The sequence below is a fragment of the Tyto alba genome, unplaced genomic scaffold (assembly GCF_018691265.1).
Source record: "Tyto alba isolate M040663 unplaced genomic scaffold, T.alba_DEE_v4.0 Super-Scaffold_6, whole genome shotgun sequence".
NCBI classification, from domain to species: Eukaryota; Metazoa; Chordata; class Aves; order Strigiformes; family Tytonidae; genus Tyto; species Tyto alba.
In genome coordinates, this window is record NW_024881327.1 from 30286070 (window position 1) to 30308320 (window position 22251).

General features: G+C 34.7%; 1 protein-coding gene across 2 annotated transcripts in view; it reads left to right on the forward strand.

Moving 5' to 3' along the window:
- The window catches only part of PDS5A (PDS5 cohesin associated factor A), an 86198-nt gene that overhangs the window by 36050 nt on the left and 27897 nt on the right, over positions 1-22251 (forward strand). For both annotated transcript variants that reach the window (XM_032999288.2, XM_032999286.2), the window contains exons 5-16: positions 210-307; positions 816-942; positions 5291-5371; positions 6828-6968; positions 7523-7638; positions 8452-8546; positions 9340-9485; positions 15625-15776; positions 18927-19040; positions 19688-19769; positions 20527-20575; positions 20693-20832. In XM_032999288.2, coding sequence (XP_032855179.2) covers positions 210-307; positions 816-942; positions 5291-5371; positions 6828-6968; positions 7523-7638; positions 8452-8546; positions 9340-9485; positions 15625-15776; positions 18927-19040; positions 19688-19769; positions 20527-20575; positions 20693-20832 — 1341 coding nt within the window. The remainder of the gene's footprint in view (positions 1-209; positions 308-815; positions 943-5290; positions 5372-6827; positions 6969-7522; positions 7639-8451; positions 8547-9339; positions 9486-15624; positions 15777-18926; positions 19041-19687; positions 19770-20526; positions 20576-20692; positions 20833-22251) is intronic.

Genomic DNA, 22251 nt, shown 5'->3' on the forward strand with positions numbered 1-22251 from the left:
ATTTAGTTTTTTTCTGGATGTATATTGCAAATCCCCTTTGTATTAAGATCTCTTTATAGGCAAAGCAAATATCCAGTCTCTTTCCCCAGAGGATTTACAATCTATTGTATAATACTTTTCCTTAAATAGAAAAAAAGTAACTAACATGAATATATTTATGTGACTTAATGTGAAGTTGTAATATCCTGAATATCCTATTTTTGTTTTAGAATTTAGCTTGGGTTAAATCTTACAACATCTGCTTTGAGTTGGAAGATTGCAATGAAATTTTTATTCAGCTTTTTAGGACTCTTTTTTCAGTTATCAAGTAAGTTGAATTGCTTCAATTATATTAAACTGTCAAAATATCATCAGTTTTGGGGGTAGACTGAATCCTTGCATACTCTACAAATAAATATGTCTGAATAGAGTAAGGCGTTATTCCTCTAAGCGAGGAGATACAGGGAAAGCAAATGAATGCGAATTACAGACAATATGAAGGGGGGTGTGTCTGAAAGTAGATGTATTTTAAAATTTCTTGTCCATGTTGCAACAGTATACTTCATTCTTACTGATTTAGCTACATTTGTATTTCCATGGTTGTTATTTTCTTCATTTTTGATTTGTTTCACTTCTTAAAGCAAAGCTAGGGTGTTCTAGGTTTATTTAAGCTTTCTATCAGGGAGAAAAGGCACATTCTGAGTTTCTGAGTTTTGAGATGTGGAGAGTGTAAGGGAAGGCAAGATGTACAGGGTTGGACATTGTTTCTTAACAGTACTGTTAATATTTGTCAGGGTCTGAAAATTTAGTATTGATAATATTCTTTATCATCTTAGTAATAGCCACAACCAGAAGGTACAAATGCATATGCTGGATTTGATGAGTTCTATCATCATGGAAGGCGATGGAGTAACTCAGGAGCTGCTGGATTCTATTTTGATTAACCTCATTCCTGCACACAAGGTCTGCAAAGTAAAACATTATAGTAGTATACCAATATAATAATAATTTTCATTGCCTTTTGCTTGTTGTTTATCTCTCTAAACACTTTAGCTATCACGACTGCTTTTTTTCCCCACCCCCCCAGCCTTGTAACAGAGGATTGAAAATTTCCTTTGAGAGTTACTTGGTGCTCTTCATTATAATCTGTGTCTAGATTATTCAGTATCAAGAGATTCTGCTTATTTGCCACCTCAGGAACTCTGTACTGAAACAGAAATAAAGTATTTTCAAGCAAATGTAATAGGAAAACATTGTATTTTATGGCCTGTGGGTTGCTGGTTGTTTTGATGTTTGGGGTTTTTCTTTTTAATTTTTTGGGGGGGGAAAAAAAAAGGAGGAGGGGGTGGAGAAGGCTTTCCCAAGACTTCTGTGGTGACTTGCTGCTTACCTCAGCTCGCCAGTCATACTCCCTCCACCTCCTTGGTTCTTCCGTTTCCCCCCTCTGTCTCCTTCCCCCTTAAACTTTTCTTTTAATAAAACCTCATTATTACTTGAAGTGTAGTACTTTTTTTTTGGATTGTTGTGGGTTTTTTTTTTTGTTGTTTTTAGTGCACCATATTTTTTTATGAGTTCCATCATCATTCTGCCCTTTGCAGAGTTCAGCATCCTTTTAACTCACTTATAAATGACACCCCCTGCCCCCCCACCTTCCTGGAGAAGTCTTATGTGAGCCCTTGCTAGGGGACTGCTGCTGTCATGTAGATGTTGTCTTAGCCCGTCTCACAGGTATTTCAACAGGTTTTTCAGCGATTTTCACCCCTGACAGTCAGCTTTGTGAACTGTCACTGCTGCTGTCCTTCTGGTTTCATTGTGTGAATTATCTGGTCACTGGGTCTGCAGTTGAGCTTTTGAAGTACATCAACCATAATGGCTAAATAAAGTTGAAAGGAGAATAAACACAACTCCCTTAGCTGTGAAATCAGGGAAAGTGAGATGCAGGCTGGTATTGCCTTGCATTGACCAAGAAAATTCCCTTGCTAAAACTTGTGCTTCTTATTGAAAATTGTATGGAGAACCGTCAGTTTCAATTACGAGCTACAGTAAATGAGTGGTACTCTGATTACCAAGTATGTGTCTCTTTGTTCATTTATTAATTTAAAAAATGGCAAAATTAAGGCAGCTCCATCCATGATTATTAAATATACGTAATTAAATTATCACATAAAAGGAGGGATTATTCCTTTGGCTACATAAAGAGGGGAGGATTCATGGAAATGTATAGTGCAGGAGCAACTTAAGCCAGAGCCACTGTCATTTACCTGTGAAATCTCACCAACGGGTATATGAAGGTATCTATCATTTGAGGTCAGTTTTCGTTCCTTCTGTCATGACCATGAGATGGGAATATCGTTCTATCAGCTCATTTTTACTGGCAGCAACTAAATGATGGTTTGTTAAAACTGCTAATAGGAAGGGAGGCCTCTGATTCATAACAAAAGAAAAATAGTCCTTTTGAAAATACGCTGTTCTAAGTTGTTTCTAATCAGTTAATGGCAATAGAGTTCAGGAGTGGAAATAGGAGTGGAGATGTGTATGTCAGATGCTGGATGATGCTATTAACTATGGTGGGCATTGCTCTGAGAATGCAAAGATGTGGTAAACCTTGTACAACTGAACACTGTGTTGTGACTACTTGGTGTAGACAAAAGTGAATATGATCCTCTAGCATTAACACTGTTAGCTTAATCATGTAATTTTGCCTAATGAAGGAGATTATTAAGCAAGGCTCTGATAAAGAGGGAGGTAAATTTGGTGTAAATACTGGGTTGTACTGCATATTTAGTGTATCTTAGAGGACTGGTGGCCAGTCCTTACTGGTGCTTGGCCATCATGATTGAGCAAATAATATGCTGTAGTCAGTGCTCAGTATCATACTTTGGGTCAGTATTTTGGTCTGGTTTAACTGTTTGTTTCCTGCAACAACAGAACTTAAACTACTGCTTGACCATGGTAGTTTAAAAAACAAAACAAAAAAACAACAAAAACAAAACAAACAAACAAACAAAAACAAACAAACAAAAAAAAGCAAAACAACAACAACAAAAAAACACAAAACAAAAAACAAAACAAAAAACAACAACAACAAAAAAAAACACACAAAAAAACCCCACCAAAACCAAACCCCAACGAAACAACCAGAAAGTTCTTTTGTCTGCTCTGCCTAGCACAGTTTGACTGTGGTAATTATGTTCTTTCATGAACAGGTCTCCTAGGAAATTCTGTGATTATATTAATTGTTTGTCCTTAGGTATGTAAATCAGAAGCACCATAGCTTGAAAAGCACAGTTTATTTTCTATTAGAGAACATAAAATAACAATACTTTTATGTCCATGCAAAGCAACTGAATACTAGTCATTCTCTGCTATGACATAATGGAAGTTTGCCTTTGTAAAGGAGCTGAAATGTATTTTGGATAATGTATTCTATTTCTTTTCAGTTTTGTTTTTGTTTCTGTTTTTGTTTTTTGTTTGTGTAAGACAATACTGCAATAAAAAAAAAGATAAATATACCAGTTCCTAGACATGAAGTAGTCTACCTCGGCATCTAAATTATATTAATTTGTACCTCCATTATCAGTAAAGTGGCTTTATTGTACATTGTTCTCTGTGTATGTGCCAATGTGCCTCTTCTCTAGTACATCCAGATTTTCACTAGCAATGTGGTGTCACATTTTGCTCAGACCACCTATGGCATCAAGCTGTAGTTCTTTTTCTTAACTTTCTAACCAGTGCTATTTAGTAAATTCTTTTCTTCACATTTTTACTATCAAGGTTATTCCTTAAAAACATGTATTTCATCTATTTAAAATTAGTTTTTTCTTCTGCATCCTCTAGAGCATGGCCAATCCAGACCTTTTTTTTTTCTCCTACCAGATTGATTATTTATTTATTATTAATAATTCTTCATTCTATCAATACATGTTTATTTTCTAGGCTGATTTGGTGTTTGGTTCTTTGGGAGGTGGGGTGGGTTTTTTTCTGTTTGGGTTTTTGTTGGTTTGTTTTTTGTTTATGTGGGATGTTTGGTTTTTTTTTTTTTTTTAGCTCTGGTGAGTCTGTCTAGGGGAAAAAAAACAACACAACTTCACTGAAAGAAATCTTTGAAGCTGTATTGAAGAACCAAATAAAATATATTTTCTGTATGATGTTGGCAGTCCTTTAGTTTAATACAAACATACCTGTCAACAAGATTTTAATCATGCTCTGGTTTGGAGAGAAACTGTTTTGTTTTGAATTTGAGAAGAGTTTATACATATCTGTCTATTTTCTGTAATGAGACATCACTTTAGTGCTGTGGTGACTGAGGAGATATTTGTTTGGGCCTTTAGCTATTTGTTTCTCTTTACTATCTGTTGATGAACTGTCTTTCAGTTTGTCATCTCATTAGCTAAAAGAACATGAGGGAGTCATTCTCAGTGTAGACTTGCCAAATACTGCCTTTCTAAGAATCAGTCATCCTTACAGTCAACCTGTATTTTGTCTGCAGTCATTTGTAATTTTCAGGACAATCAGCTAATCCACCTTCCTTTTTTTTTTTTTTTTCCTTCCCCACCCCCAGCTGCATTAATCCCTAGATGAGATGAGATACTGCATATTGGATTTTGTGCAGATTTGGACAGTCACATTTTTCAGATACGCAGTTACATTCCTTATCTTGCTCAAGAGTAATAAAAAACAACATTCAGATTTGTTATGTTGCAATCAAACGTTTCTTTGGAAAGTTTGCAGCTAACTCTGCCCAAATGTAGGTGCCTCTTTCTGGGCTATCCCAAGTCATACAGTACAGTCCATGGAGAAGTCAGTGCAGTTTTACCCTCTGGACAAGGCCGAACTTTGCTACAGGATGTGCTTTCAATGAGTATGTGAGAGGAGAAACAAAAGCACATTTAAATATTAAGTTAGACTAGTTAATTTTTCTGTGACAAAATTCAGTGCACTTTACCAAAGTATGAAGGTGTGGTAATGCTTCTTCAAAATTTTTAATGTGATTGCATGTGAAAACTTTTTATAGAAATGAATGCAATGCTAAAGGTAACAACTGGAGGGATAAAGTCTTAGAAGAATGTGCAGAAACTGATGGTTGTGGGTTAGATTTCTTTTAAATATGTGAAAAACTTGTTTTCAGATTTTTCTAAGTCTGTAGTTGTAGAATTAACATAACTGAATTCAGATAGCTTTGAAAACAAATAGATTAGTAGTAAAGCATACCTTTCTAAAGTCCTAGTCTTTAAAGGTTGAGAGAGAAAAGTTGAAGTCATCTGAAATAGTTTATCTCTTTAAAAATTTATTATTTTTTTCTTTGTTTCAGAACCTTAATAAACAAGCATTTGATCTTGCAAAAGTCCTGTTGAAAAGGACCGTCCAGACCATTGAACCATGTATTGCCAATGTATGTAAATTAATTAATCCATGCTACCTACAAGTAACAAGTGTTCATGTTAACTGTCTTGATTTATTGGAGATTTGTTTGTTTAAAAATATTGCTTATAGAAGTCACATTTTGTAATGCAGCTGCAAGAATACCATTTTCCAAATAGGATATTATTAGCTCGGTTGTTAAAGTAGTATGTGAGATGTTTCAAATAAGTGAAGAGGAAATGAATTTTTACCCATCTCGGTCTAAAGTTAAGCCTAGATCTAGACAGTGAAATATGTGACCACCAAAAAAATCCTGTTGCAACAAAAAGAATTGTTAATACTTCATATGTCCAGCAACCAGAGAGCATTTTTTCATATCAAGCTTTAGGATGAAGCATTTCAAACTACCAGCTCTTTACTAGATTTTTTTTTTTCCATCCTAAACTTGTTTTATTCATAAAGAGTAAAAGAATTAAGTTTTTTACAAGGCTTCCTTCTACTGTAATTCCTTTTGAATGTCGATGTTGTATATTCTACCTATTAAAAAAAGATACTGCAGTCTTGTGGGGGATGCAGTCTGGTCCATTCTGTTGCCTTTCCTTGGTGCTGAAGCCAATAGAATTCTTAAAAGTCAGAGTAGTTTAAAAAGGGAATTAAGCAAATTCATAAAAGATCGATCAGTAAGGATTTAAAAGCTCAAGGAGTCTCAGTAACAAGTACCACTTTCAAGTTCCCCTGTTTCTTTAAGCTTTTGTAATTAGTCATAGCTGGAAACAGGATAGTACATAGAGTGACCTTTGAGCTGATTTAATATTATTCTTACTTTCTTTTTCAGCTGTGTAATAGCTTTGTAGCATTTGCACTGCTCAAATAATATTAACCCACAGAGTCTGAAAGGAAGTATATCAAGCATATTAAAATTTAACAAATCCAAAAGAAATCATTCATATTTTAGGCTACTTTGTTTTTTTCTGTTAGATCACTAACAACCTTGATACATTACCGTCACATATCACACAATATATCATAAAGGCACCTGATATTCTTTAAAATGGATTAAAAGTAGAGAAGCTTCTTTTTCAACATTTGATGATCTTCAATTTGGATTGGTTTTAAATGTTAAAAAAATAAAAATAAGATACCGGATTGTTTCCTCAACTTCGATTGGATGCATATGCATTTTAAATTAACAATTCTATTATTACCTGTTAATTTTGCTGGGGAGATGGTTATTGATATTTTAAATTATCAAATTACCATGAATTAATCAATCCTGATGGAAATAGTAGAACTGAACTATGAAGGATGTTTGTAATTTTCCTGAAGCAAAACTGTAAGGGTGAAATGCTTTGACGGAATGAAAAAATGTACATGGAATACCTTTCATTAGAATTAAATTATTAATGATACTATGTTAAAATGATCTTTATAAACAGTGTTTGCATTAATGAAGGAAAATCTGCTCAATAATATTGTTTGTATTCTAGTTTTTTAACCAGGTTCTGGTACTGGGAAAGTCTTCAGTAAGTGACTTATCAGAACATGTGTTTGACTTGATACAAGAGCTTTTTGCCATAGATCCTCACTTACTGCTGTCTGTCATGCCACAGCTTGAATTCAAGCTGAAGGTAGGTTACAATGTAGCTTTGGACAAGTAATAAAATTTGTGTGGACTATAAGTAGACAAGAGAAATAATTTCATGTGTGTGCATGTACATACAGAGTATGGTGGCAACAAACAAAAATAACCAAGCAATAGGTATTTGATGAAATTCCGTATATCTTTTATTTGTGCACATTATAACATCTTAAATTATGTCTTTTCTAGACACATAAAATAGTCTTAAAGTATGTTTTAAAACAAAAATAATTAATTGCTGAAATTGTTAGAGATATATGTTAATCAAACAACCGTGCATGGGTTTTTATTCCTGAAAGAGAGTGAATTTTCAAAGCACAGCCACCTATTCAATGGCTGTAATATGTTAACTTAATAGGTATTTGTATATTTTTACTATATTCATCTAATCTAATTAGGGAGATTGAGGATTATCAGAAATTATTTCAAACTCACTTTTTAGTCTAATTTATTAAAGCATAAGGAAAAGGAAGCCAGAAATTATTATTACTAAGACATTACAAATAATGATTTACAATTCCTTTTTCATGTTTTGATTTTTAGAGCAATGACGGAGAAGAACGCTTGGCTGTTGTTCGACTTCTGGCTAAACTCTTTGGCTCCAAAGATTCTGATCTGGCCACACAAAATCGTCCTCTTTGGCAATGCTTTCTTGGGCGGTAAGAGAAACAGGGATAGAATTCTGAATTTCTGTTCTTTCTGTTCTGAATTTTCTGATAGTATTGCATTTTTCACTGTGTTTTTAGAGGATATAACTGTTATTTGAACAAGTTCTTTTGTTAAATCGTTGAAGCAGGTACTTGCATACAATTTTATTTTAGAACGAAGAAGCCGGAAGGACTGCTGCTATATTGCTGTCAGCTACAGGAGTATAGGTTAGATAGCACATGACATACATAGCAGTAATTAAACAATAGATGTACCAGTGTTGTCTGAAATTTCATACTGTTCAACTATATCTGTAACTATATCTGTTTTATTTGGGATTTACCTTTTTGGGTAAAGAGAAATTTCCCTTTAAATATAGAAAATTATCATTCTTCCCAAAGTGACTTTTTTCAAATAATACATCTTATATGGCAGTTTATATTTTTATAATCTAATGTGTGTGTGCACACGTGTGTGTGTGCGTCGGTGTATATATATATATATATGCACACACACATGATTGACAGTGTATGGAGAATTATGTTCAAAAGCCAATGGACAAAATCCATTGGGTCAACCTTTCATCCACATATAACGTATTCATCCTTTAATTTTAGTCCTGACTTAATTTCACAAGAAATAATATAAAAATTTGTATGAGGTACATTATGGAGATAAATACAAAACATTTCTATTGTATTATTTTGCCATATAAAAGTATTCTGATAGTTAAACATACAGTCAACATATGTTACTGCATAGAGAATAATCCTGACTTGCAAGGCTAATTAAAAATTAACATTCATCATCTTCTGTCCCTCTAGGTTCAATGATATCCATGTCCCTGTGAGATTAGAGAGTGTGAAATTCGCCAGTCATTGTTTAATGAACCATCCAGACTTAGCAAAAGACCTCACTGGTGAGATGCTCATACAGGGGTTTAGAATAATTTAAGAAATGAGCAAGGAAGAATGTAATTATTTCTGTACATAGCAGTATAGTTCTAAAATGTATCAAGTCCAGTGCTTGATGCTGGATGGAACTACTGAGTAATTGCTTTCTGCTGAAGACAAGTGCTAGTTATTAGAGAGGAATGTGTGACATTGTGTGGGCTTTGTCAGAGTGAGTCTTTAAGAAGCTACCCATTGCAGAGTGAGTTTTAAAGTCACTGTGGATTCTAATGAAACTTTTGGCAAGTCAAAGCAAGTATCAGTGCAACATTGTATTTTCAAAAACAGTATGTTTCCCAGTACTCTATTCCACTGAGTTTAGAAAATGCCATTGTGCTGATCTAAACTATGAAGATTCTTCCTTCACTTCAACATCATTTTAGCTATGAGCAGAATTTCAGCCTTAACTGAAAATACTGTCATGTTTTGATGCAAGCTAACCTACAACAACTGTCAGTATTTTTCATTTATTATTTACCTTCTTGGCTCTCAGCTTTATTTCACTTTATTGCTTGTTGCAAATGAGGTTGTTGTAAAAGCCGTTCACTTTTATATTCTTATGATATTTACAGTTACATAATTGTTTTATATTTAATATAGAAAATGCTGGAACAGATGTTTCTTGTAGGCAGTTTTATGTTTAATAGATTATATGGTTGTGATATGTGACTGACATTTAATTGTTTCAACATTATTATTAAATCGGAACACACCATAGCTACATAAAAAAGCCAAGCTTTTCATTGTTTCTAATCATGACAGAATATTTGAAGGTTAGATCACATGACCCAGAAGAAGCCATTCGACATGATGTTATTGTTACAATTATTACTGCGGGCAAGAGAGATCTTTCTCTAGTCAATGACCAGCTACTTGGCTTTGTAAGGGAAAGAACGCTAGACAAACGGGTAAGTGTTAATATTCTATTTTCAGGAACACCTGCTTCTGATATAATTTGGTAAAAGTAAAACCAAAAAAACAAAGCCACAGAAACAGAGAATATTAGAGTTGCTATTAATTAGAATGCGAGGGGAGTGTGTGCAGGGAAATTTCTTACCAGAACATCTTAATAAAGATTCCATATTATGGAGGAACCAATTAAGTGTTGTCAGGCAAATAAGATCGCTGACTCGTTAGGAACACAGTTGTATTGTAAGAACATATAAATTGCCACTATAATTCTCATAGTGGTCAGTTTTGCCTTGTGATTTTTAGCATTTCATAAATCTGCGTGATCATGTTCATCATAGCTTTAAATGGAACTTTATTCTATGAATTTATCAAGTTCTTTATTGAACTTATTTGTACTTTATAAGCATCCATACCACCTCAATCAATAAATTAAAGTTTAATGCATGTGTGGAAAAAGTAACTTCTTTGTTTTAAACTTGTCTGATAATTTCACTGACAATCTTGTAGTTCTTGCATTATGTAAAATAATAAATATTCTTTGACCCACTTAGGATTAATAACTATCTATACAATATCTTCACTCCTTTGCTTTCCAAGATAAAGAATCACCTGATTAACTTCCACACAAATTGATCATTGCATACTTGTGATAATTCTTGTCTGGTTGTTCTCTATCCTATTGGAACTAAGGTGACCAGACTCAGCTGTGGCATTCGAGATGTCTACTGTGTTGTATACATACTTTATGATATTTTTTTTTCCTTACTCTTTAACATTCTGTCTTTTATGCTATTTCTAAGGACTGAGCTGACAGTTTTGGAAAACATCCATGTTAACTTCAGGATCTCTCCTGAATAATTTTAGATGATACATTGCATAATACTATACATGTAGAGTTAATGCAGGTGGGAAAACCTGGCCTTCATCTGAATTTCTTTCATTTCATATTGTAATGATTCAGTAATACGACACTCTTCTTAAGTTCTTCATTATAATGTTAGATCTGAGTATCTGAGTAAATCTTATACACACTGTTAATTTTCCAGTAATTTTTCGTATGTTGTGTCAGAGATTTCCTTCTGACTCCATCAATAAGTTTCCTTTGTTCCCTTCATTGTGAAAACCAGTTATTTATTTCTACCCATTGTCCCTTATGTTTTAGTTAATAATTAACATGCAACAGGATTTTTATTTTAAGATCCTCTGATGTGAGACTTCGCAGGAAGTTTTGGGAGATCCTTATGCATTTTATTGATATACTTAGAATCGTAGAATGGTGTAGCTTGGAAGTGACCTTAAAGATTGTCTAGTTCCAATCCCCCCTTCTGGGTCTTAAAATTTATTTTTTCTTAGACAAAACTTCACATTATGAAAGGAGTAATGACTCATTCTCATAACTTTGTTTGTCAGCAGCGTATACTCCTTGTTGTTACTGTTTTGTTTCCACCTGTTTGCCCACTCAAAGTCAGATGTACTGGTGAGTGGCACTCTGTTCCTCTTGGGATCGTTTAGTTTCTTTCACATTTGCTGTGTTCAATCTGTTCATTGACAGATTGCAATAACAGAATAGTTAGTATATGGTGTATCATTTCTAAATTCCTGTAGAAGTCATGGATGGAATACCACCTGGTCTTAATGATTCTGTTACTGATCATTTTCTTAATTTGTTTTAAAATGTCTTCTAATGACACTTTAAGAAACCTCTTCAGACCCCTCTCCTGGAATAAATGTATGTGTTTCAGCCCTACAAAAGGCTCTGGAATGCTTCCAGTTTCTGGAGGCTTTGGTGAAGATGTTTAATTACTATGCTTTTAATGATTTGGTTCTGAAACTTTTGCCATGCTTCTTTAAGGATTTACCTTCAACTTGCCAGAGCTTATACTCTTTCTTGTTTACATTCTTTCAGATGTGACTTCGTGCTCTTTAGAGAGTGATGTTTTAACAGCAGACTTCACTGTGCTGTGTAGCCATGTTGATTTTTTTTTGTTGTTGTTGCTCCCTTTTTGATAGAGGGAATCCTTTCTGTAACCTGTGTCATTCCAGCTAGTTACTTTAATTGTTTTTAAACAATTTTCTCTTTTTACATGCTCCCCTTTTTAAATGAGAACGTTACTGTAATGAATTTTGAGGAAAGGATGTCATATTTGCACAAAGAGAAATAATGATTTCGAGCATGTTCACCATTATAAAGCAGCTTTTCGATTAGTTGTACCTGCAGCTTGTCCTTGCACATTTCTCAGTAGTGATTAAGACCACCTTCCTTCTTTTTCAGCCATTAAACAAACATGTCCAGAAAGTAATTTATGAGATCTAAAAACTTGCAGTGTAACCACTACTTCCCACTGGCACTTCTGTCTGGTCAGAATGGGATGATTGTTACTGTGTCTTCTATGTAATGTCTCTGCTGTCCTTTAGCATGTTGCCATCAGTAAGAGGCATTCAGTTGTACAGCTGTAATACTCATTTCCACAGAGTTAGGGATTTTAAATTCTTACAGCCTTAAACCCAGTGTGGTACTTCTTAATGTTCCCAATATGTTTGACTCAGTGATTTCACACCAGTCATAGGTTTGATGATATTACATTTCAAGGTTAGGTGCGTTTTCAGACACTTACCTGTGAAGAATAATTTCACCTCTGTATGATGTTTCTCTTATAAAAAAATCTCTGGAGAGAGCTTTAATGAAAATAGATCCTGAGGAGAATGAAAATTGAGGATTGACTGGAAATGACTACAACAAATACCTAGCATTTGAAGTAGACCTTAACAATATAGTATGTCTTTGTAAGTATAATTAGTGTTATAAAGTGAGTATCAAGGACTCGTAAACTTTCTCGGTATTTTTTCTAAAAGGATTTTTCTCCAGTTTGGGAGAGGGACATTGATATGTCCACATAACTGTCTTTATATTTTCTATGTATGATTTTTTTCAGTTCCAGACATAGTGCATTATACCTATTTTAATTATTCTTTTGTTTTAAAGAGCTCTGTTATCTTCTGCTGACTCCATTTACCCCTTGTAGCCAGGTTTCTGTTGGACAAATCTACTGCAAACTCCTACATCATCATTCAATTTTGACCTAATCTAATTCTTTTTAGGCCTGCAATCATCTATCAAATGAGACTAGCTATTACTATAAAAAGAGCACTTGTCCAACAGGTTGAAGTAAAATGCTGATTGTTGAAACACACTAATCTGTTATTTCAATCCTGCCTTTTTTCTTTATAAAACAATATGACATCTAGAAAAATTTAAATTTAAATCATGTAAACTGTTACAGTGTTAATGTCATCTGGCTTTTCTCCTGACCATATTCTAATTGCCACAGTATTAGTAAAGATAGCCCTAATGACTCTTTTAGGATAAAAGTTTTTGGCTAAAAGACAGTACTTAATTTTTAAAAATACATCCTTAGCTAACTTGATCTATATTGGCATTTGTACAATGATTGCAACTATTAAAAAACAACAACAAAAAATGAAAACAAAACACAGCACCAAAGCAAACCAAAAAGAAAAAACAACGAAAACCAAACCCCACCACCTATAGCTTTCAAATCCATTTTTATTGGTCCACTTGAAAAAATAAGTCTGGGAACCGATACTTCCCAGAAACTGGAATCCAATCTTTGTTAAGAATCGTTCTGAGGAATCTTCCATTGGATCACTGTCTCTAGGGTCTTTCCAGTGTCTTCACTTTTCAGAAGAATTAGTTTCGGGAGACTTTTAAAAGCTTTTGGAAATGGTTCCTTTTTACTGGAGTAATCTTAATAACCTGAAAAGTTAAGAGGAGAGTTTTGACAGCTGACTTCTGTTCCCATTCCTCCCAACAGCCTTTGTGGTCTGGAGACTTAATCTCCTAATGAGAATGGACTTTCGCATCATCAGTGTGAAGTCAAAAGCGATAGAATGAGGGGCCATAGGAACAGACTCCCATTTTCTGTCTTTCTTTACACATTTTCTCTATGTGTTAGTTTTAACTTTTCTTTCTCTGTGTGTACTAAAAACCATTGTGGCTTTTTCCAGATGAAGGAGAAAGATTTTAAGATTTTAGTATTCTTAACTCTGTGGAAGGAGTAGGTTAGTTATTTCAGCAGGTAAGGGATTATCTTGAACTTTCAATAACAGTTTCTTGTTTTGTTTTTAACTCAGCCCAGCAGGAGTTTAATTATGCTGGTTAACCAAGGAAGCTAAGACTGCTATTAATTAAATCAGGGTAGTATTTCTGTTAGCTGTGTTTATTGGTCTGCTCCCTTTGAAATTTATTATTACGTTCCCATTTATTTTCATTCACCTTCATCTTTTACCCTGCTGTATGCTGTTTGAGCTTTAATTCTCAGTCGCACCTTACTCTTTTTTTTTTTTTTTTTTTTTTTTTTTTTTTTTTTTTCCCTACCTGCATCTCCTGTTCAGTGACTTGCTTCCATGGTGTCTCAAAGCATTCTCTAAGGGATTCTCTCCAGTGCCTCCTATCTTCTGCCTGAAACTGCCTTTTTGCATTCTCTGACTTCTACTCTTTACAGCAATTTCAGTGATCAGAAATCTGACAATCCAAACCTCCTTTCCTTATAACTCCTGGTTAAGTACTCTGCTATCATTTTAGGCTTAAATTTTCTAGAATAATTTCTTGCAGTCATCTGTTGTCTTCTGAAAATAGTTTTGCTATCCTTCCTGTCTCATATAGGAGATCTGATGAAGCTTTCAGTTGCATTGGAAGGGTATATCTAAATGCAGAAAAATATTAATACTTTTCTGAAAATGTTTCTTTCTCAGACCTTTATTTTCTTTAAAATGTGCTTTAGATGCACTGAGTGTGAACAAATTCCTACAAAGAAATTCAACTATAATGTCTGTCTATAGCTAAAATTTTTCTCTTCTGTGAAAAGAAAGCATTATACTATATACCATCAAAGTCATTACTATCTTGACTGTTATTTTTTGTTTTAATATTTAAGAAATATGTAACAAATACAATTTTTTTCCCATCTTCTTGATATAACTTACTCCCAACAGCTAGTGATGTCTGAGGCTGTTGAGCTGACATAAGCCATGTTATCTTCAAGATTTTTCTTTTCTTTGCCCTTCAAGAAAAGGAAGTCACTCAGTAAAACTACTGAGAAATGAAATGTGCAATATCTCACTTAGTGTTACTAAAACAAGCCCTCAGTTTAACAAGATTGAAAAAGTTATGCACAGTGTGAATAATAGTATCTGCATTTATGCTTGATAGGCCAAAATTGATATCTAGTGTGTTCTGGAATAAATTCTCTCTTTCAATTTGAATTTCATGCATTTCTTCTAAATGGTGAGGGAAAACAAGTTTCTGAGGCTTTCTGTGTAAATCATTCGGTGGGAGGCACTATTCTCTCTAAATTAATCCTCAGTCTGTTCTGGTAAGATTGCTTCCACAGGGCAACATAGGAGAGCTTATGGATCCTGTCTGTTAGACTGTTTAATAATGGGACATTACCTCTATACATGAGGGGATCGAGTAGTGGCCACCAAAAGCAAGGATGAGAACCCAGGAACTCCATCTGTGGATGTTGTAGTCTGACTTTTTCCCTAGAGTCTTACATCAATTATTTCGAGGCTTCAGCAAAAAGAACCTCTACCACTGTCCTGGAAAGTGGCCTGAGAGTTCAAGCCCTAACAGGTTTAGCAATGCTTACATTCCGGATCTCTCATTTCTAGACAAGTACGCTGTGGGACAGTAAGGCTATGGGGGGAAAGAAGGCTGCTACTTCTGGTTGGTGCCTGTCTCTGAATAGATAAGTCTTCCAAATCATGGCTCAAAAAGGCACTTATTCAGGCATACGTGTTAAGCTGTACTTAACTTTTTTTTATACTGACTAGATCCCAGGTTTTCTTTGTCAGCACAGAGTACTGGATTCTTGTGTACATACAGTAATTAAATCTGCATAGTACAGGGAAGGAAATCTCTTATGTAGGCTTTACAGATTCTCCTTTAGAGGCTCTAAACAGCATTTTTCAGCTTTTGAAGTGTCTAAATATAGGAGGTCAGAAAGTAGATGTTTTGTCTTTCACGCTTCTGCATCTTTACTGTATTTTGTATCTGTTTGATATTTATTTACCAAAACCACTTCCCCACCTCCTTTTCATTTCTTCCCCCTCAAGTGGCGAGTAAGAAAAGAAGCTATGATGGGTCTTGCCCAGCTATACAAGAAGTATTGTCTTCATGCCGAGGCTGGAAAAGATGCTGCAGAGAAAGTGAGCTGGATAAAGGATAAACTTTTGCACATATATTATCAAAATAGCATTGATGACAAGTGAGTCGATCTAAGCCTTTCTAATTTTAATTGTATAATGATAAGAGGTACTCTGAAAATATGTGCTTATCCTGAGACAGCTGTTATATCACATTCTGTATTTGTGGTTTTAAGTATGATATATTTATTAAATAATCATTAAGACATGTACTAAGATATTCATGATAGTTGCATTATCTGTTCATGTGTTCACTCTATTTACTGATGGAACTAGATCTGTGATGACAGTAGATTGTCATTAACTAACTGCTGCATAGAAAAAACCTCAAATTTTGCATTTATTATACCCAGCTCGTGTTTGCCATACTACTTTCCAAAGGCTAGCATGTTAAAATCCACGATCTGTGAGCATTGTGCATGTACACACCACAGTACATGCACAGACATCTCCTTTTGGTATGCTACATAGAAATAGACCTTTTAGGTAGAACAAGAACTGAAGAAATATCAGGGGTGCTTCCACTGTTTAGTTTTCCCTGTTTTGTCACTCAGTCCCTTTAATTTTTTTAAATACTTTTCTCTAAGCCAAAATGGTATATTGGCAAATATTTTAGAAGGTAATTTTCAACTCTCACTATTAATTCTTTGTCTTTCACAAGGAGAGCCAAACTATGAGATCACACAAAGATAGAATTTCAGCCTAGATTTTTAATATGGCAGACTAAAAAGAAAAGAATAAAGATATGGTTCTGAGCTTGTACACCCAGAAATCACACTGAAATTCTGCTGAGGTGGAAGTATCAAGTAGTAAAAAGTTAGGAAATCTTCACATAGTTTATACAATTCTGCGTATGTATATGCACCAAACATGATTTAATTTTCATTGAGAGGTTCATTCGTGTTTTTTCTAGCCTGTTCATGTCTCACTGTTAGTACACAGGTTTGATAGTGAGCAGAGAATGAATCAAAGTTCCATATCGAATGGGGCAGATGTTTTCAAAATTCCTGCTCATGGGAAATGCAGAACACTGTCAGGGAAATGAGGCAAGGAATTTTAAGGAAAGACTGTGTCATCAAAGCTAAGTTGCTTTCTCTGTCGTGCTTTCTTTTGAATGTCTGATTAAGCCATTTAAACTAGTCTTTTCCTGAGTAGGCATGGATTGTATGCTGCTTGTTTTCTGGGAATCCACACTGAAAGATTGGTGGCTTATTTTTTCAGTGTTCCTCTAGTTCAGTTCGGTACCCTGAATTCTAATTCAAACTCTACCAGTTTTTAAGTCTGACAATGAAGTTCTTGCTCAGTCACACCACTGGGTTGGTTTCCACACCTCAGAGTGGAGGAATAACTGCATTTCAATGTTATCTGTCAGAATTAGAAAGTTAGTACTTTTAGCACCTGAAGAGCTGTAGAAATGCTATGATCTTTTAAGACAGAGTCCATCCAGTCCTTTAAACACACAAGCATAGGTCAAAATTGGCCAACTCTGGCCTGTTTTCCTTCCACAACGAGGGAGGATAGAAAGTAGCAGTGAACAGCTGTCTGAGCCTTGCAGTATTATTTGCCATTGCGTGCGTGGCATAACACTAGTTCTTTCAAAAGATAGTAGTAGCAGTATCACACGGTATTCAGGCATGAAGTGGAATAGAAGAAATTTTCTTCATGCATCCTTAACTCAGTCATTTGATAATGTTTTTGATGTTACTTGGACTGTTGATGTGCGTGCCTACTCAAGACTGAGAACTTGAAATGGTAAGAACTGCTTATCGCTTGTGTGCTCTGAGCTTCTTTGTCTTACAACAAATGCACAGGGAATGGAGTAAAATAACCACATCTTAATGCTGAGCTGTTACCCCCTCTTGATGTGCTAGCCAGTAACTTCCCTCATAGGAGAAAAAGTGTGTCCCAGAGGTATTCCGTATTTGTAAATCTTTACCCTAACCAACATGGACCAGAGAAGGCGTGAGAGTCTCACCGTTTGTATTGACAGCTTTTTTAGAACATGTATCTGCAGAGATATGGGCTAGAGCAATGTTCATAAATTAGTATGACAACTTTGATGCTTCCAATCTCCTAGTAAGTTAAACAGAGATGGAGTCCCCTGAGATCTGAAGATCCTGTTCCACAAGCAATTTAGTTCTTGGAGTCATCAGTAGTAAAATGTATGTAAAGGGAGAAAGCCAAGTTTTCTTTAATACTAACGGAGTGCTTTGAGGTAGTTGTATCCATATTCATGATCATCCTTTTATTCCTTTGCCTTGCCATCATGTCTCTTGGAATTTTCTCTGAGCAGAAATAAGGTGTGTTTGACCTGGGCTGCCTTCTGTGGTCTTTGTACAAGGCAGTCCCAGAGTACTTAGTAAGAATCACAGTGAATAAAGTTTGTAAATTCAAACACACAAAATATTTGATGTTGATATAAATATCAAATTGTATAGCTGAATGTTGTGCACAGCTCTGATTGCTACAGAATAAATGAAAGTGTGAATGTTCTTTCATTTGGGGGGGGCTATAATTAGGTTAACTGTACAGTCATGTTTTGTTGTTCAAGTTTTGTATTTTATGTAAAACTTTAAGTATGTAGTATTGTTTTTTTAAAAAGAGGTAATTGGAGATTTTTTCTGGTTTGGCTTGCTCAGTTTTCCTTTTGTTCCTTTTGTTGTATATGTTTTGGTGTTCCTTTGTCTTTACCTTTCTAATGCTGATTTTTAGCTTCTGCATTAGAATAATGAGTAGATTCATATGTTTTGCTTTTTACTCAAAATACTACAGTTTTACCCTAGCCTTTCTCTCGAGGATACTTCAGATTTTTACTTTTTCTCCCCCTTGAGTTATATCCTTGTATTCTTGCTCCTTTATTTGGGCTTTTTACTTACTGTCTGTATCCCTTTCTCATATGTATGAGAGTGAACAAAGGGAAATTCTCAGAGTCTAAAGAAAATGAGAATTTGGATAGTGAGAAATAAAGCAATTACTCCCTCTTAGAAGTGAAAATGAAAGAACATGAAAAAGCTTTCAAGAAGCAGTTCTTGCTAATCTTTCTATCAACAGTGGAAGGGACTTTACAGATGAGAAAAAGACCGCTACTTTTTTTGCTTCTCTGTTGAAAAATCTAGTTTTACTGGCTTCCAATATTTCTTGTTCTTTCAGATTGTATGAAAGGTATCACCACTTTTGAAAATGTACAGTTTTAATCTCTTCTTTCCCTGCAGATTACTGGTAGAGAAAATCTTTGCTCAGTATCTCGTTCCACACAATTTGGAAACAGAAGAGCGAATGAAGTGCTTGTACTATTTATATGCTAGCTTGGATCCAAATGCTGTCAAGTGAGTATAGTTTCTATTCATCAAATACTTGTTTTCTAGGCTTTTCCAGCATCTACATCATCTTACTTGTATTACCAGGATTTAAATAAAAATATAAGTAATTGATGCTTAGTGTTATTTGGAAATAGTATTTCAAAACGTTTCCCTTTTGTATACAAGCTCTGCATGTCCATTAGACAAAGGAAATACCTTGATATTTGAGAAAAGAGGCTTTATCAATTCGTTGTCATCCAATGAGGACAATGCAGAGTTAAAAACACGCAAGTAATAACTTCTAGATTTGCTCTCTACTGGGGTCCATGATGAAGATATCTGACTGAATTCTGATTGATAGTGGCCTGTTTTTTATGTTGGAAATGTAATATTCAAGATAATTTGGGTGGTTGCAAGACATACTGTGGCTGTCCTGCATATGTGAAATTGTTCCAAGTAGAATAATAAGAGAGGTGATGTTCTGTAAAAAGAGAAAATCAGTTCCGCCTTGTTTGGAACAGTTATTTTTAATAGTTGGTAGGTTTTGATTGTACCTAGCAGATGTTGCACTTGTAAGATAAATGAATAAACAGTCTTGTTTACTAATACATCCAGCATGCTCTTGTCATGAACAAATTGGTAAGCTTTTCATTTCTGGTTTTACACTTTTGCAGAGCACTGAATGAGATGTGGAAGTGCCAGAACATGCTAAGGAGTCACGTACGAGAATTACTAGACTTGCATAAGCAGCCCACTGTACGGTTTTGAAAATATTAATATTTTATCCAGTGGACTTGGTAGACTAATTTACTGGGGTTTTTTAATACTGTATTATTTGTTCAGTGTGACTTTATTATTCTGTTCATTCCATATGTAGACAATGTTCCTTTCTGAATAAGTAAAGTTTCTTTCAGTAACGCTTAAAAGTATATAGCATCCTTATATTTACCATTATTTTATATTACTGGTCAATAACTTTGTAAAGAAATAAAATTCCAAGGTTTTTGTTTGCTCTTAACAGACCTTTTTTGTTTCTCATTTTATAACATATTTTGAGAATGGAATATGTTGTAACATAAAGCAATGACTTGTTTGTTTGAAAACAAAAGTTTTTAAGTATTTATATTGGAATTTTATGTATAAGCATATGTTTAAACTAGCAGAAACTTTAAATAGAAGGGCATTGCTTTGGGGTTTTGGTGTGGGGGGGATGGGCTTGGGGGAATTGTTTGGGGTTATTTTGAGGTCGTTTTCCAACAACTGATTTTGATCTGTTATGTGAATTAGTGAATTTTTGCAGTTATTTGATATTGCAAGATTTTTTTCCCCTTTTTCTGTGTGTAGTAGCTGGTAATGATACTGTTACACTATTCTAGTGTTTATTCTTAAAACAAAAGCATAAGATTCCAGAGTAGAATATAGTGCTGTAGAAGAACTAACAGATCAGCTTAAAATTACATTTTATAAAGGAGATATCACTGATTTGTTTGTTTGTTTTTGCTGTTGCCCTCAGTCAGAAGCAAACAGTGCTGCCATGTTTGGAAAGCTGATGACCATAGCAAGTGAGTGTTAATAAGTTCTATAAACTGTTATAACATTCCTGGAAATTGTGTTTCTGTGGATCTTGACATACTGAAGTGGCAAATTTATCTTATGTTAAATTGTGTTTAATCATACAGAAAACCTTCCAGATCCTGGCAAAGCACAAGATTTTGTGAAGAAATTCAATCAGGTCCTGGGTGACGATGAGAAACTCCGGTCCCAGCTTGAACTGTTAATTAGTCCTACATGTTCTTGTAAACAGGCAGATGTCTGTGTGGTAAGGAAATGGGAAAGCAAACTTTTATACCTTAAATATTTGTGCTTAAAACTGTTGTTAAGAGTTAATGATCTCTCTTGGTACCTTAACATGATTTTTGTGTTCTGATTTTCATAAAATACCTCTTTGGTTAACCTGTAGAGGTTATAGAAAATATAATTGATCATCATCATCTTGCTTCCTAAGAAAACATTAGCTTTATTCCTTCCTGGAATTATGAACATCAAGCAGAAAGTCTAGAAGAGTAATTTAATTTTAAAAAATATTTTATATGAAGTGTCTCTTTTATGGTAAGGTTCCTAAACTGTCTTCTGACACTAATGAAACTTCTTCTGAGTGCCAGCAAGTGAAATATTACACCACCTGCATATTGTTAATGTATTTTTCTTCCTAGAACTTTGAGATTAGTCTTTCTCCCTTTCTCTCTCTCTCTCTCTCTCTCTCTCTCTCATATCTATCTCATCTATTTAACCTCTTTGAAAATACACACTTTAATATTAAATCAGACTTTTCTAGAGATCTACAGATTGTGCCAACAATCACAGATTTTTTTTTTTTTTTTTTTTTTTCATTATGGTCCCAAAATAAGCAATTTCGTTGACAGAAATCACAATAGAGAGCGTCAAGACACAAAGATAGGCTACTTGTTTTGTCTAGTGCCTCTGGAGTTGTCCAGGGAAGGGAACAAAATGACACTCAGAATTATGTCCTAACTGCTTGATGTAGAGAGTATGTTGACTCCTAAAATAATAGATATTGCACTTTGGGAATGCAGTGATGGAATTTCAAGAGGAAGGCTTCTTCCCTCTTCCTGAAGATAATTTAGGACAACATTTCCTAGTTTGTAGGGTCTGCAGCACCCAACCCTTTAGGAGAAGGAAGGTCAAGAAATCATTTATTTGAGAGATTTTTAGACTTCTGTTCAAAACTAAAAATACCTTTTTATCCACCTTCTGCTGGGTTTGTAGCTGAATTTAATGTTCTTGACATTTGGGGCATTCAGAGGGGCAAAAGATATTATTGTATCCAAAACATTCATAGGCAAGTACATTGGGTCTGAACATGTGGTGTAGCCAAGATAGCATAGTGCTTCTGCACAGTTGCGGTAGCGTAGCTTCTAGTGCAGTTTTTTCATCCTTGCTTGTGAAATCTCATACATAGAACAGCGTTACCAACAGATTTATAGATTACTCTTGTCAACATGTCAACATAGATACTGAAATTCTGTCTACCTTGCTCTTAGCTCTCCCTTGATTCTGTTTTGGGTCTGGCCTGCAATTCCTTAAGAAACTCTGAAGAACTCTCACTAGGAACCTAAATGCATGCATCTTACACTTAAATCGTTCGGTAAAGTGTGTCTGCTTTCAATATAACATGATAAAAAAAGATTTGGTGATAATAGCCCTCCTTAAAGTACAT